Source organism: Lithobates pipiens, unplaced genomic scaffold, assembly GCF_037356315.1.
Source record: "Lithobates pipiens isolate NorthernLeopardFrog02 unplaced genomic scaffold, aLitPip1_a1.2 Scaffold_8, whole genome shotgun sequence".
Taxonomy (NCBI): domain Eukaryota; kingdom Metazoa; phylum Chordata; class Amphibia; order Anura; family Ranidae; genus Lithobates; species Lithobates pipiens.
The window spans coordinates 378629111-378644691 of record NW_027507903.1 but is presented as its reverse complement, the minus strand read 5'-3'; the positions used below and the strand labels follow the sequence as shown (position 1 = coordinate 378644691).

The 15581-nt window shown below is 45.5% G+C and overlaps 1 protein-coding gene across 4 annotated transcripts in view; it reads left to right on the top strand.

Moving 5' to 3' along the window:
• Positions 1–15581, top strand: part of LOC143964080 (A disintegrin and metalloproteinase with thrombospondin motifs 2-like) — a 1751863-nt gene that overhangs the window by 438703 nt on the left and 1297579 nt on the right. For all 4 annotated transcript variants that reach the window (XM_077473787.1, XM_077473788.1, XM_077473790.1 and 1 more), the window contains exon 6: positions 7314–7470. In XM_077473787.1, coding sequence (XP_077329913.1) covers positions 7314–7470 — 157 coding nt within the window. The remainder of the gene's footprint in view (positions 1–7313; positions 7471–15581) is intronic.

Here is a 15581-nt window from a genome sequence, read left to right as displayed (position 1 = left end):
AAGACGCAGGGAGGATTGGGTGTACCCAATCTTAGGTTTTACTTTTATGCAGCACAATTGGCCCAATTGGCCCTTTATCATGCGACAGTTGAGACACCCCTGTGGGTCAGCCTCGAAGCTGTAGATGCCCATCCCCTGATCATATCCAACTTGCTGTGGCTACCACCCCCTGCAAGGAAGTCGATTTGTAACCCTGTCACCCGTTTCTCATTGGGGTTGTGGGACAAGTTGAAGTCTACTTATAAATTACAATCACCTCATTTCCCCCCTTACTCTCCTTTTTTGGCCACCCATATTTTACACCCGCTTACTCGGATCCCGCCTTGTTCGATGCCTGGTCCCAAAGGGGCTTGACTAGAGTATGCGACCTGGTATCGTGTAACGCAATCCTAAAGTTCCCGGTCTTGCAAGCCAAAACGAAGCTTCCCCATAAAGAGTGTTTCCGATACCTCCAAATAACTCATTTTGTCCAAATGACCACTAAGTCATGCACTGACCTAGGCCGACTGTCCCCCTTTGAGACAATTTGTAAAACAGATCCGCACTCTCCAGGAATCATATCTTGCCTCTACTCCTACCTTTCCTCTAGTCTGGGTTCTCCCCTACTATATGCTAGTGCCTGGTCTCACGATCTTTCTCTTAGTCTTGATCCTGAAGAATGGGGTAGAGTTTGGCTCAACACTAAAATCGCTACCCAGAATATAATCGCGGCTGAGGCCAATTATAAAGTCTTAATGCGCTGGTACCTGGTCCCAGCCAGGATTTCTAGATTTGTGCCAAACTACTCTCCAAACTGCTTCCGGGGGTGTAACGAGGTTGGCACACACCTCCATATTTGGTGGGCCTGCCCAGTGGTGACAGAATTTTGGAAACAAATTTTTATTATCCTATCCAGACTCTTCCAATGTACTCTGTCGCCAGATCCAACGATTGCTGTTAAATCGAATACCAAAAGCCTGGAAATCCGCGACCCTTAGCATCCCTGAAGTTAAGAACCGGGTTACCCAGGCCATGATTCACAGCAAAATTGAAGCAATTATTTTAGACAGACTCCCTCTCTATTGTAAGATTTGGCAACCTTGGGTGGATCACTTCTTACCCCCAAATTTTGATCCCCACCTTTTAGTACTATAACTTAAATGTTAGCTTTTTACCCAGTGGCGCCTCTATTCCTTACTGAGACCCTTGGGGACGTCGGGCCGCCCGCTGTCCCTTCTCTGTCCCGTTTCTTCCTTGTGCTTTCTTGCACTTTTTCTATACTTCACCTTTCCTTACCTCTATTCCCCTTTCTGTTTTTCTCTTTCTTTGTGGCTGGTTGACTTTATTAGTCTCTTTGTGTTTTCCTTTATGCTTAAGCTACAGTAGGGTATATCTTCTTTGAATGTTTTCTGCTCCCCAGTTCTGGGGGTGATTAACCCTACTTGGGGACCTCCTCTTAGTGGGACTCCCCTCACGGTTTACCCTTGATCCAAAGTGATTATTTTCTACTAAAACGATCTGTTGGGTTTTAATGGATCCTGGATGTTTTCATATGGTTTATTATGACTCATTCGTTGGCCTTGTACTGCAAGTGTTGCCTGTATACCTATGTTATAGTGTCTCTCTACTGTGCGGCCTTCTGTACTTGTGTATTGTTACTTTTTTTATATATTAATAAAAATATTTGAAAAGAAAAAATCTCTGGAATATACATTGATGGTGGAGTGTTAAGGGGAGGGAGGAGAATAGGAGAGAATGGAGACCTGGGGGGAAACATCTATGAGAACGTAAGAGGAAGTTATGAATATTGGTGTATGGGGGGGGGGGCGGTTATGGGATTATTAATCTTTTTTTTTTTTTTTTTTTTTGGTTTATGATGAGGGGCGGGGTATGCTTAATTGGAATAATATATGGAATGGAAGGTGGAAACACCAATTTTGTAAGAATGTATTCAGTTATAATTTATACTAATAAAAAGAGAATATACAAAAAAAAAAAAAACTGCTCGATTAACAGGCTGAAGTCAGTGCAGGTAAAAGGCAGAAATAGACGGCAGGCAGAGGCATAGTCGATAAACAGTTCAGGGTCAGTTCATGTGAAAGAAACTTAGCGGATAAACAATGCAGACGGTAGGCAGAGGAATAGTCGAGAAACAGGCCAGGGTCAATTCACATGGAAGGCAGTGATATGGTTGATTGAGGCACAAAGGAAATAATCAGCACATAAATTGAAGACACAGGGAAATGGCAGTCTGTTAGAATAATGGGTTAATAGTTTAGGGAAGTCTGGCCTATGCATTGGTCATTGTCCGATGCATAGGCCAGGTTGGGAGGGACATTGGGGACAATGAAAACTGGTCTTTCCTAACTCCTCTTTTGCTGAACACCCAACATTTTTGGCATCTTCTTCCTGTTTCTGGTGATGTAAAATTCTCAGAGAAATGGCGCTTATGCAGTCATGCTGACACAATCGGAGCAAATGCTTTCTGGGGGGATCCTTGCTGGTAAATCAGGACAGTGACAAAATCTTGAATTAATTTGAGGAAGGCGTTTGGTATTTCTGTTGATGGGAGGTGACATATGCATTATAAATGGCCAAATGGAAAAAGTAAATTGCAACTTTTTTTATACCAGAAGAGGGACTTTCATGTTGATAGATAGGGCTGCAGCATTTGATGATTTAAATCAACTCCCCCCATGAACTTATTGTAATTGTGGAAACACCCAGGCTTTTGAATAGGACCGTGTCTTCTGTGAAGTTCCACGAGGTGTCGTCATGGCTGGTGAACATGGCTTATACATGTTTCCTATACCTCCACTTTACAGCCAAAACTTCCTAATTCCTCAAGCTTGCTGGTTCCCCCTTCGTAGTCTTGTGGTAATTAGATGCTGTGGTAAGCCCTTCCTGTTTTTTCTTGGTGTACTGCAGGCCAAAGTTTTCTCAAGGTAAAGGAGTGGAAAGGGGTCAAACTCATATAATTGTCCATGTAAATGTGATACCCCTTTTGGAACAGTAAGGCCGCGTACACACGGGCGGACTGTTCGCCCAACCTTGTCCGCTGAACAGTGTTTGGGCGGACAGTCCGCTCGTGTGTGGGCTTTCAGCGGACAGTTTCAGCGGACAGTTGGACGGACAAAGTCTTTCGGAAATTCCGAAAAACTGTCCGCTGAAACTGTGTTTGAGCGAACAGTCCGCCCGTGTGTGGGCCTGTCCGCTGTACTTTCGAAATGAGCGGACTGTTCCCGCTCGGAAAGTCCGCCCATTTCGAGCGTGTGTACAGGTAGGCGGGGCCCGCGAAGGAGACGTCGCGGGCTCCGCCGCCTGGAATGGGCTTAAAGGGGAACCCCAACGCCGAAAAAAATCGGCGTGGGGGTTCCCCCAAAGTCCACACCAGACCCTTGTCCGAGCACGCTACCCGGCCGGCCAGGAAAGGGGGGCGAGCGAGCGCGCCCCCCCTCCTGAGCCGTACCAGGCCGCGTGCCCTCAACATGGGGGGGTGCCTTGGGGAAGGGGGGGCCGCGCGGCCCCCCCACCCCAAAGCACCTTGTCCCCATGTTGATGAAGACAAGGGCCTCTTCCCGACAACCCTGGCCGTTGGTTGTCGGGGTCTGCGGGCGGGGGGCTTATCGGAATCCGGGAGCCCCCTTTAAGAAGGGGGCCCCCGGATACCGGCCCCCCACCCTATGTGAATGAGTATGGGGTACAATGTACCCCTACCCATTCACCTGTGAAATAAAGTACAAAAAAAAAACACAACACAGGGGAAAAAATATTTTATTGCACAGCTCCGGGGGTCTTCCGTCTTCGGGGGTCTTCTCGCCGGACTCCTCCGCTATCTGTGTGTAGCTCTTTTACTAGCGGAGGAGCCCGGCTTTCTTCCTCCCCGCCGCCGGCCTCTTCTCCCGACTTCGGGGGTCTTGTCCCCCTCTTCGGTTCTTCTGCCGGGCCACCGCGCCTTCTTGTAGCTCTTTTGCAGGCGGTGGCCCGGTCTTCTGTCGCCGCTGCCTTCCGTTCTTCTGTCGCCGCCTTCGGTTCTTCTGCCGGGCCACCGCGCCTTCTTGTAGCTCTTTTACAGGCGGTGGCCCGGTCTTCTGTCGCCGCTGTCGCCGCCGACTTCCGTTCGTGTTCTTCTTCTTGTTCTTCTTGTTCTTCTCCAGGAGATGTTGACACGTCGCTCCCTCCGGCCGGAATGCCAGAGCCGCGCTGTGCGGTCACTTATATAGTGACAATGGGGCGGGGTCACATGGTATATGTCACATGGGTTGGTCACATGGGTTGATGTCACATGGGGACTATGACATCGTAAGGGGGCGGGGTCACCATGTGACCAACCCATGTGACATATATTTTGAGCGGACTGTTTGCCGAAACTGTTTGCCGAACAAGGTTGGGCGAACAGTCCGCGCGTGTGTACGCGGCCTAAGAATGCTAGGTCCCAGACAGTTTTTCCACTTGTTCCCATGTTGACCTGAGCTGGAAGTCTCTGCCTCCGTACATACCTGACCCTCTTACTGGGAATGTTATTCAAGATCTCAGCCTGCCTGTAAGATGGATCTGGGATTTATCCACAGAGATGTTCTGGTCAGGGACATGAAGTTGGGCAAACCGCTTAGAACAAAATCAGTTAGGGGGCAAATTTTATATAGTTTATCAAAGCTGGAATGATCTTGGGGAGGGCCCTGTGAGTTATCGCTGAAATGCATAAAGCAATGTTCACTCCATAGCAGGACCTGGACACGACACCTGAAAAAATTGGCATGTGGTGGATGGGGTTGGTAGACCAATAAGCATGCAATTTATTTTTTTCTTTGTAAGCCCCATGTTGATCATAAGGCCCAAAAACAATCTAAACTCATCCATTGTCCTCGTTCTGCCTAGCGACACTGTCACTGATCAGCTCTCCCTGTAATCGGGAGCGCTGATCACTGACGTGACACACACAGCCCCTCCCCCCCACAGTTAGAATCTCTCCCTAGGACACACTTAACCCCTACAGTGCCACCTAGTGGTTAACCCCTTCACTCCCAGTGACATTTTTACAATAATCAATGCAATTTTTTAGCATTGATCACTGCATTAATGCCAATGGTCCCAAAAATGTGTCAAAATTGTCTGATGTGTCCGCCATAATTTCGCAGTCATGATAAAAATCGCTGATCGCCACAATTACTAGTAAAAACAAATTATCAATAAAAATGCCATAAAACTATCCCCTTATAGCAAAAAGTTTAAAAAATGCATGTTTTTTTTTCAAAATTGACGTTATTTTTTGTTTATAGCGAAAAAAAATAAAAACCGCAGAGGTGATCAACTACCACCAAAAGAAATCTCTATTTTTGGGAAAAAAAGGACATCAATTTTGTTTGGGAGCCATGTCGCATGACCGCGCAATTGTCAGTTAAAGCGACCCAGTGCCCCTTTAACATGGGGATCCCCAGATCCTGGCCTCCCCCGTGTGAAATGGTAACGGGGTACAAATGTGGTGCCTTGGGGGGCTACCCCAAGTACCCTCCCATGTTGAGGGCATGTGGCCTTGTACAGTTCAGGAGGGGGGCGCTCTCCCCCCTTTTTTCCTGCGGCCTGCCAGGTTGCGTGCTCAGATAAGGGTCTGGTATTGATTTTTGTGGGGACCCCCACGCCATTTGTTTTTACATTTTGGCGTGGGCTTCCCCTCAAAATCCATACCAGGGTCTGGTTTGGATTTTGAGGGGGACCCCCACACCATTTTTTTTATTTTGGTTCGGGCTTCCCTTTAATATTCATACCAGACCCAAAGGGACTTGTAATGGACTGGAGGGATCCCATGCTGTTTTTGTCAATGACTTCTTTTATCTGTATTGCTGGGACCGACAATTCATTATAGCTGTGAGTACATTTAAATGACTTTTTTTACTTTAGAAATGTCATTTTGTGCAGGGATTGTTCTAAACACGGGAAGCATGCACCACTTTACAGGCATACTATAGACACCCCCCAGGTACAACATTTAAAGGAATATTTCACTTTTATTGTTTGACTTTAAGCATTATTAAAATCACTGCTCCTGAAAAAATTGACATTTTTAAAACTTTTTTTGCATTGATACATATCCCCTGGGGCAGGACCCAGGTCCCCAAACACTTTTTATGACAATAACTTGCATACAAGCCTTTAAAGGGAGCACTTTTGATTATTCATGTTCGTGTCCCATAGACTATAACTGTGTTCGCGCATTTGAACAAATTTTTTGCCTGTTCGCATGTTCTGCTGCAAACCGAATCGTGGGTGTTTGGCTCATCCCTAGTTATGAGTAGCTTTTTTTTTAAAATGCTTCCTATAGGTAATGACCTTTTCATACACAGTAATGATGATCTGTGGAGCAATCTTTGAGCAGAAGAGCTTCTCATTACTGGGTGCAGTATTTCAGCATTTCACTTATGAGTGGCACATTCATAGTTTCATAGTTAGTAAGGTTGAATAAAAGCACCAGTCCATCCAGTTCAACCTGAGTGAGTGCCTACAATTGTCCCTATCCCTGTACATTACACACTCACATTGGTCTCTACCCTCAAGGAGCCCACAATCCAAGATCCCCATTCATATACTAGGGCCAATTGTGGACAGAAGCCAATTAACCTACCTGCATGTCTTTTGTTTGTGGGAGGAAACCGGAGGAAACCTATGCAGGCACAGGGAGAACATGCAAACTCCAGGCAGGTAGTGACATGGTTGGGATTTGAACCAGCGACCCTTCTTACTGCTAGGTGAGAGTGCTAACCACTACACCACTGTGCCGCCCATACACTGGAATGTGATGTGGTAAAGAAAATAAGCAGTATTGTTTCATTTTAGACACTTGTTTGATCTATCGGTTGATGGACTTTCTAGTTAATCTTTATTTATAGACCTCATTGATGTTATGCACCAATACTGAGAATGCTGTGCCCTGCAGTAATGTGTTAATGCAGCATGAAAATGTCAATGAACCCTATGTATTTTGCTAATGCAAGATATTCTTGTTTATTATAGGTCCACTGGAGATCACTGGCTTTATTTTTCTACTTTTTCAATTGTCTGATTCTTCATGATCACACATATTTCAGCATGCTTGGTTGGCTTTCATCGCTGGCGCAACTTTTCCCAGTGTGCTACTGTGCATAGTATAAGAGGGTAAAACCAAGCCAAATTCATAGATCCTTATGCCAGGTGCACTTAAAAATACATTATACTGTGCCTAAATGAATGAATACATAACAGATTTGTGTTTCATATCTGCCAGTAGATCAGCTTTAAGACAAAATAAAAATTAAGTAATAAACCCTAATAACTATTCTGTTTCTTTTTTTCTTCCATAGTCTTCTAGCTTAATTGAAATTGGAAACCCTTCACAAAGCCTGGAAAATGTGTGTCGATGGGCATATCTGCAACAGAAACCTGATTCTGACCATGCTGAATATCACGATCATGCAATATTTCTCACACGACAGGATTTTGGACCTTCTGGAATGCAAGGTCAGTGTGCAGTATTAAACTACACTAAAACTAGTTATCACTGACAATTAATCACATGGTTCTCTCTTATTTAAAGCGAGTGTGTAATGGACACAGGGTTCCTGACATTTGAGAAATAAAGAAATCGCTAGGATAAACTACAACATGCCTTCAACATTATAGTCCTGTTAAATGTTACTAACTACTTAAAGTGGAACTTTACCCATAACAACTTGATAAAAAATAATGTTCTTTAGCAACAATCCACATTGATAATTATGCTACAAAAAGGAGTGTGTGCTGTTATGCTCCAGCATTGTGCCTGTTTATTCTTACTGGAGGCTGCTTTTTTTGTTGAAGCCCAGAGCCCCAGCGGTAAATCATGAAGCTGAACTAAACCTATTGATTTAACAGTATCAAAAAATGAATCAGATACAGTGCCTTGCGAAAGTATTTGGCCCCCTTGAACTTTTCAACCTTTTGCCACATTTCAGGCTTCAAACATAAAGATATAAAATTTACACAAGTGGGGCGTGCAAAATTATTCAGCCCCCTTGCCTTAATACTTTGTAGAGCCACCTTTTGCTGCGATTACAGCTGCAAGTCGCTTGGGGTATGTCTCTATCAGTTTTGCACATCGAGAGACTGAAATTCTTGCCCATTCTTCCTTGCAAAACAGCTCGAGCTCAGTGAGGTTGGATGGAGAGCGTTTGTGAACAGCAGTTTTCAGCTCTTTCCACAGATTCTCAATTGGATTCAGGTCTGGACTTTGACTTGGCCATTCTAACACCTGGATACGTTTATTTGTGAACCATTCCTTTGTAGATTTTGCTGTATGTTTGGGATCATTGTCTTGTTGGAAGATAAATCTCCGTCCCAGTTTCAGGTCTTTTGCAGACTCCAACAGGTTTTCATCCAGAATGGTCCTGTATTTGGCTGCATCCATCTTCCCCTCAATTTTAACCATCTTCCCTGTCCCTGCTGAAGAAAAGCAGGCCCAAACCATGATGCTGCCACCACCATGTTTGACAGTGGGGATGGTGTGTTGAGGGTGATGAACTGTGTTGCTTTTACGCCAAACATATCGTTTTGCATTGTGGGCAAAAAGTTCGATTTTGGTTTCATCTGACCAGAGCACCTTCTTCCACATGTTTGGTGTGTCTCCCAGGTGGCTTGTGGCAAACTTTAGACAAGACTTTTTATGGATATCTTTGAGAAATGGCTTTCTTCTTGCCACTCTTCCATAAAGGCCAGATTTGTGCAGTGTACGACTGATTGTTGTCCTATGGACAGACTCTCCCACCTCTGCTGTAGTTCTCTGCAGTTCATCCAGAGTGATCATGGGCCTCTTGGCTGCATCTCTGATCAGTCTTCTCCTTGTCTGAGCTGAAAGTTTAGAGGGACTGCCAGGTCTTGGTAGATTTGCAGTGGTCTGATACTCCTTCTATTTCAAAAGGATCGCTTGCACAGTGCTCTTTGGGATGTTTAAAGCTTGGGAAATCTTTTTGTATCCAAATCTAGCTTTAAACTTCTCCACAACAGTATTACGGACCTGCCTGGTGTGTTCCTTGGTCTTCATGATGCTCTCTGCGCTTTCAACAGAACCCTGAGACTATCACAGAGCAGGTGCATGTATACAGAGACTTGATTACACACAGGTGGATTCTATTTATCACCATCAGTCATTTAGGACAACATTGGATCATTCAGAGATCCTCGCTGAACTTCTGGAGTGAGTTTGCTGCACTGAAAGTAAAGGGGCCGAAAAATTTAGCACGTACCACTTTTCAGTTTTTTATTTGCTAAAAAAGTTTAAATTATACAATAGATTTCGTTCCATTTCACTTGTTGGTGATTCTTCACAAAAAATTTTAATTTTATGTCTTTATGTTTGAAGCCTGAAATGTGGCAAAAGGTTGAAAAGTTCAAGGGGGCCAAATACTTTCGCAAGGCACTGTATATTGTAAGATCAGGAACCTGCAGGCGCTATAGTGCTTTCAGTTTCTACCCAAAGTTACCGCATTTTAGGAAATGTTTTAGGGCACCCTCTGGCTTCATAAGTCATATTATACAATGGGATTGCTTGATTGATTGTGATACAAAAAGGTATGTCGGGAGGGTTTGCGCTTTCCAGCTTATGGCTATGGATTTTTGGGCATAAAAGAAGATCAGGCATAGGAAAATTTTTGAGTGGCTATGGATAGCATCATCTATATACCCAAATAGACATTGTAGAGGATCACAGACATTTGGCAATTGCATAAGATTACTAATGAAAGCTGTGAGTGCAGACCAGAAACTTCTGATAGGAGGGCACTCCCAAACCATATGGAAGAATGTACCATCAACCATGGAGCATTTTGCACAGATAGGAGAGGACAGCTTACCAATGCAAAAAAAAAAAAAAAATTTGTATAGTAAGGTCTATATAAAAATGTAGTTTGAGGGAGCGTGGCCTGGATATGACTGAGCAAGGACGCACTTCTGAGCTCCTGACTGTCTCCCGGCTAGCTAAGCCCATCTTGCTCTAATCTACCCTACTATATGCGGCATGTATCCTAAGAAGAGGTCGACAAAAGAAAAATCTAAAGTTGCAAAGCCTAGTAAGACCGGGGGAGATATAGAACAGTATCTTACACACTCCCAGCTAGCCTCCTCTACTCCCAAGATGGTGGAACCGTGTGGGGGGATAGATGAGGTCCAGAACCAGGATAACTGGCCTGCATCCCCTGCTGCATCTATGGAGTCTGACTCCTATTCAGACACCCCCACCGCTCTGCAGTCAGGATTACAGACCCTGCTTACCAGATCCTGGGGTGTCAGAGTAGATGCGGAACTGTGGGCACTTCTAGAAGCCTTCCCAACCAAAGACAACATTGAGTCCCTCGGCTGCCTGGAGGCACAGCACTGTAAAGACATACAAGAGGTAAAGGGAGAGATGAGATCCCTGTCCACTAGGCTGTCCATGGGAGAGACCCCGGTGTCGGATCTAGAAGGGCAGGTATCCAGACTAGAGCACCTGCTCTAGTCTGGATACCCGCCAAAAATACCCACTAAGAGGCAAAAATCTATACGTGCTAGGCCCTTGTGTGGCTGAATAACATGAATAACATTTCTTGTCCGGATATTTATCCCTTCACATATCTCTCAAACCCAGCTCCGAAATCATTCTCACAAATTGGGTGGGACCACTTGAGCCAGCAGCTCGTCCCTCTGAAGGTGTGCATTTATAAAAGCTTCTATCTAGAAGATTATTAAAGTCTCCCAAAACCCATATGGGTATATTAGGATATGTGGCCATAAATTGTGCTAAACTTTAGAAGAGAGAGGGGTGGAGGGACATAAATATTCACTACAATGCATAACATCTCATCTGTTTTGCATAATAGAAAGATATATCTACCCTGATCATCCACACAAGATTGCGTGTGAAGTGAAACTGTCTGATAAGCACAGTTGTTAAGTAGGTAAAAGGGGTTGGATTGTAGATGCATTTCACTCCATCACCCAACCCCTTCACAATCCAGGAAAGCAAGTTACACTCAGTCGTTATTAGAATAACTGTGTAATAAAATAATTGCCCAATGCCTAAGCCCAGGGAATAGCAAACAAGTATCAAGAGGAACCTGAAAGAGCAGTATTAATAGCATTTGGTAAAGTAAAGTCCAAAATCCTCAATTCTCGCAAGAAGTTCCAGGTTAAAAGATATCACCAGGAAAGTCTAATATGAAGGTCCACATAGAGAGGCAGTCAAAAGAAAAAAATAAAGTTTATATGCACACAATTCAAAAAAGCAGGACCGTTATAATTCTCAATGGGGTTAACAGAACTAAACAGAACAACTCCTCACGTCCATATTCCCCCAAAACAAGTAGCAAATATAAACTAGGCATCCACGCAGGGCTGTCATTGAGGCAGGCCCCCAACAACACTGGGTTACCCATGGATCCAAAGGCGATTGCACCAAAGCAAACACTGTAACCAAAACTGAAATAACATACTTTTCTTACCGCCTTACAGGAGAGAAGAAAAATGTTAGTGCTCTTGAATACTTATACAGTACTTTCCACTGCTAGACACTGGTATACAGAGGCTTTAGTCCGTAATTCAGGTATTAACTGACTCTTTCAGGGAATGTTTTACTCGATCGAGCTAATCAGATGCCACCTTGGGACTGTCAAAGAAATGCGTCTCGTTATTTGCAGCCACTTGCAACCGAGCTGGGTATAGCATGGCATAGCTAACAAAGTGTCGCAAATGGTTTTTGACGTCAGTAAACTTTGCCCTTTTATGTTGCAGTTCTGCCGAGAAGTCCAGGTAGAAAGAAATCCAAACATCCACAATCATGGCTTCCCCTTTGATTCTAGCCAGATGCAGGGCAGCATCTCAGTCTCAGTTCAAAAAATTGAACAGAAATGGTCTCGGCGGTCCTCCAGGGCATGGGGATCTTGCAGGTACCCGGTGCGCCCTCTCCACCACAAATATATGGGAAAACTCCTCCCTACCAAAGGTTTCTGTGAGCCAGTGTTCGATAAATGCGACCGGGTTTTTCCATTAAGCTTTTTTCCATAATGCATTGTCCATAGCCCCCTAGACGTGCTGCATGACTAGAAGTTAGGGACTGCATCTGCCGTACTTCATATTGCAATGGTGATACATCATCCTCCACATTGCTCATACTACCTTCTAGAGCTGTCGTTCGATCCCTTAATTTCTGCATATCTTGTCTGACTAATATCAGCTCTATTTTCACTCCTTTAATTTCTGTAGTCAGGTTAGTAAGGGTAGCATTGCAGGAGGTAACTGCAGCAAATAATTTACTGACAGTCGGTTCAGGGTCCTGTGTGCCTGTGTCATTGGGCTCACTGCCTGTAGCTAGTAAGGCAGGGGACTCACCTTGTCCCATAGTTCTGCAGGGTCCTCTGGCCAGACAGGATCACTCTCCTCCTTTTGTAAAGCATCAGGGGCAGCAGCTGGTGGTGGGAAGGCCAATTTAAGAGGGGTATCCTTGCCAGTGTATTTTGCAAATAGCTTATGGGCTGCTTTCTTGACTGAGCGGGACGAGTGGCAGCCAACTTGAGATGCATGGTCTATCACTGCCTGCATGTCTTTTCCCCTCTGGGAAAATGTGATGGCAGAGCTGCTGGCTATAATAAGAGAGCCCCGGGTGTAGTCAAGCCTGAGCGGGTCAGTAGTGGTAGTGTCAAGTACCTTGTGGTTGAGCCCACTTATGCAGGGAGCAGCTTCTCGTATTCCTCTGGCACAAGAACCCCTGATAGAGCAGCCAGGGGCTCAGGAGTGCAAAGGGGCACAAGTGTTTGACAGGTCACAGGTGTAAGGGCTTATCTGGACTTCAATGAGCTTTGAGGAACCCGGATGCGGACTAAAGCCAGGACCAGCAGGAAGCAGGAACAGCAGAACTGGGATCTGGACCGGAATAGGAGGTGTATCATAGTCCAGAAATGGGAGGCAGAAGCTGAAGACTGCAGACAGCAGGGTGGTATAGCAGTGCAACAGGAACAGCAGGGAGGACCAGACTGGAAGCTGGAGGCAGCAGCACCCGGGATGTGTTCTGTAGTTCAGGACACAAGCAGGTCAGGTCAAACACTGGCGGGCAGGAACAGTCCTGAGGCAACAGGCAAGGCATAGTCATGAAGCAAGCCTGGTCATACACTGGCGGCAGCGAGGTACCAAGGAGCAGGCAGAAGAAGCGTCAAGACAGGCTGGAATCAGAGGCTGGCAGCAATCAGGGAATGGTCAAAGAAAAGCTGAGTAACAGGAATCAGATCAGCAGGCAGAATAAACAGCAGGGGGTTTCAGGAATGCTGTAGACCGGACAGCAAGGAGGCACAGTGACAGATTCCTTTAAATAAGCCTCTTTGGTGCCAAGTGCTGTCACACGACATGTCTGTGTGTGCCAGTTCGGGATATAATGCACCCGCCTGCGCCCATTGGCACTATAGCACACCCGCGTGCGCCCATTCGCGCTGACGCGCACCCACGTGTGTCGGTTGGCTCTTCTGCTAGAAATTCTGCGGACAGGTCTTCCAGAAACAGCCGGATTACCAGGACGTCTTTCTTGACAGGTAAATTCATTGCTGCAGGGAGTGTGAAGCAGGAGAAGATACAGGATACTGGGCGGAGACAGCCGTTAGCGTGTCCTACTCCATGCACCGCAAGCCATGACATTTCTTAAATGGGTAAGAGGCGGAGTCACATGATGTCAACAGGCAGCTCTGCCCCTTGTGATGTCATCAACCCAGCATACCCTAGTTGGTGATGCCACAAGGGGCGGGGCCACCCACTAACATCAGGTGATTCCGCACCTTACCTTTTTAAGAAATGTCAGATGGAAAAGCAGGCAGTCGGTGGCGGGAGCCTTCAACAAGGTCAGAGGCTTTTTTTTCAAGGGGCATTGGTTTTTATTTTTTAATAAAGGAATTGTCAAAAACTTGTGTACTATCTTTGTTCACTTTTTACACTTTTTTGGTGAATAGGTATGAGTACCATACCCATTCACATGGGGGGGGAGGGCAGGATCTAAGGGCCCTCTTGTTAAAGGGTGCCTAGAGTTGTGGGGAAGAGGCCCTTGTCCCCATCAACATAGAGACAAGGTGCTTTAGGGCAAAGGCACCCCCATGTTGAGGGCATGTGACCTGGTATGGTTCAGGAGGGGGGCACTCGCTCGCCTCCCCTTTCCTGACCAGATTGATGAGCAAAAGGAGGAAAGGTCAGGATCCAGTAATGCAGCAGTAGTTAGCTTAAAGTGGTTGTAAACCCTTTGCAACCACATTTTACTACAGGTAAGCCTATAATGAGACACATACCCACCATTGCTTCAGTTAGTGTGATGTTACTGGCGGCTCCCGTGCGGGAGTAACGTCATTGCAGCTCCAGCCAATCACAGCGCCGGAGCCCGTTATACCCAGAAGTAACTCCGGGAGCAATGTCGCCAGCTGCAGCGGTGTGCGAGGACCTCTGCGATGGCTTCCATCTAAGATAAGTGTAATGAAACATTCCACACTCTGCTTCCCTCCGCTAGTGCTTTCGTCATATACCGCTTCCTCCCATCTGAATTTAGATATCAGATATTCCAACCGCTCAAAAGCACAAAACAAGACAATACTTGTTTAGTTACTGAATATGGACTCCTTTATTTGAGATGACACACAAATATATACAGCAGGCTTACAATAAAAACTGTAACCAGCTAGTTATCTATCATTTACTCAGACTAGGTGACTCAGAGATATGACCTTTTAGGATAGACTTCAAGTCTTCTAGCTCACTGGCTATACAATACACATTATCATAAACATCAACATAGAACTCCTTCATACAATTGCAGGGTTAATTAACACAAACAACAATGGGTGAAATACACTTAGAAGCTGTGGCAAGCCAGACTAGACTCATTTACATCATAGAATACAGGTGGCTGTAGTTGATGACATTAGGATCTAACAGTATGTGTCCCAACAGTATGCAGTCAGTCACTATTTCTAATATGGCATATACAGGGTTTCCCGAGACTGTGTGTCTCGGGGGGGGATATGGACCTGAAGCCAAAGTAACACCACCTCAAGGGTCCCCAGGCATACAGCTCACAAAGAACACTGTTCCCCCAAATGCCAGGGCCCATGATCGGTAAGCAAGAGGCTAGCATTCCGTCCCCTCCAAAAGCCTCTGTCCTGGCTAGGTCTGTCACAGTAAGTAATTCATAATTATGCTATGCATACTAGCTCATTATGCCTTTTGTCTTGCAGGTTTTTTTTGTAAGTGGGTTTACAACCACTTTAATGGGGAAACTCTTGCAATCTTTAATCCAGGGTTCCCAATTTTTTCAGGAAACCAGGGAGTCTTAGGTTTGCTTTGGCAAAAGCAAGTTCCATTGAGAAGTAGTTGTTAAGAGACTGGATCATGGCAGATAGTGATGGAGAAGATTTTTGTTTCCATAAGCATGCAAGAACTAGTCTGGCTGCAATGAGGATGTGAAAGATCAGAGTCCTGAGAATCCCTGCTGTGTCATGCAGTGCTTTCTGAATGGTTTTGTCATCTTCTGGGACGCACACAGGGCCCAGAAGGCAGTGGGTGAGCAGCAGGAAATGACACGCTGGGCAGTGACGAGGCTG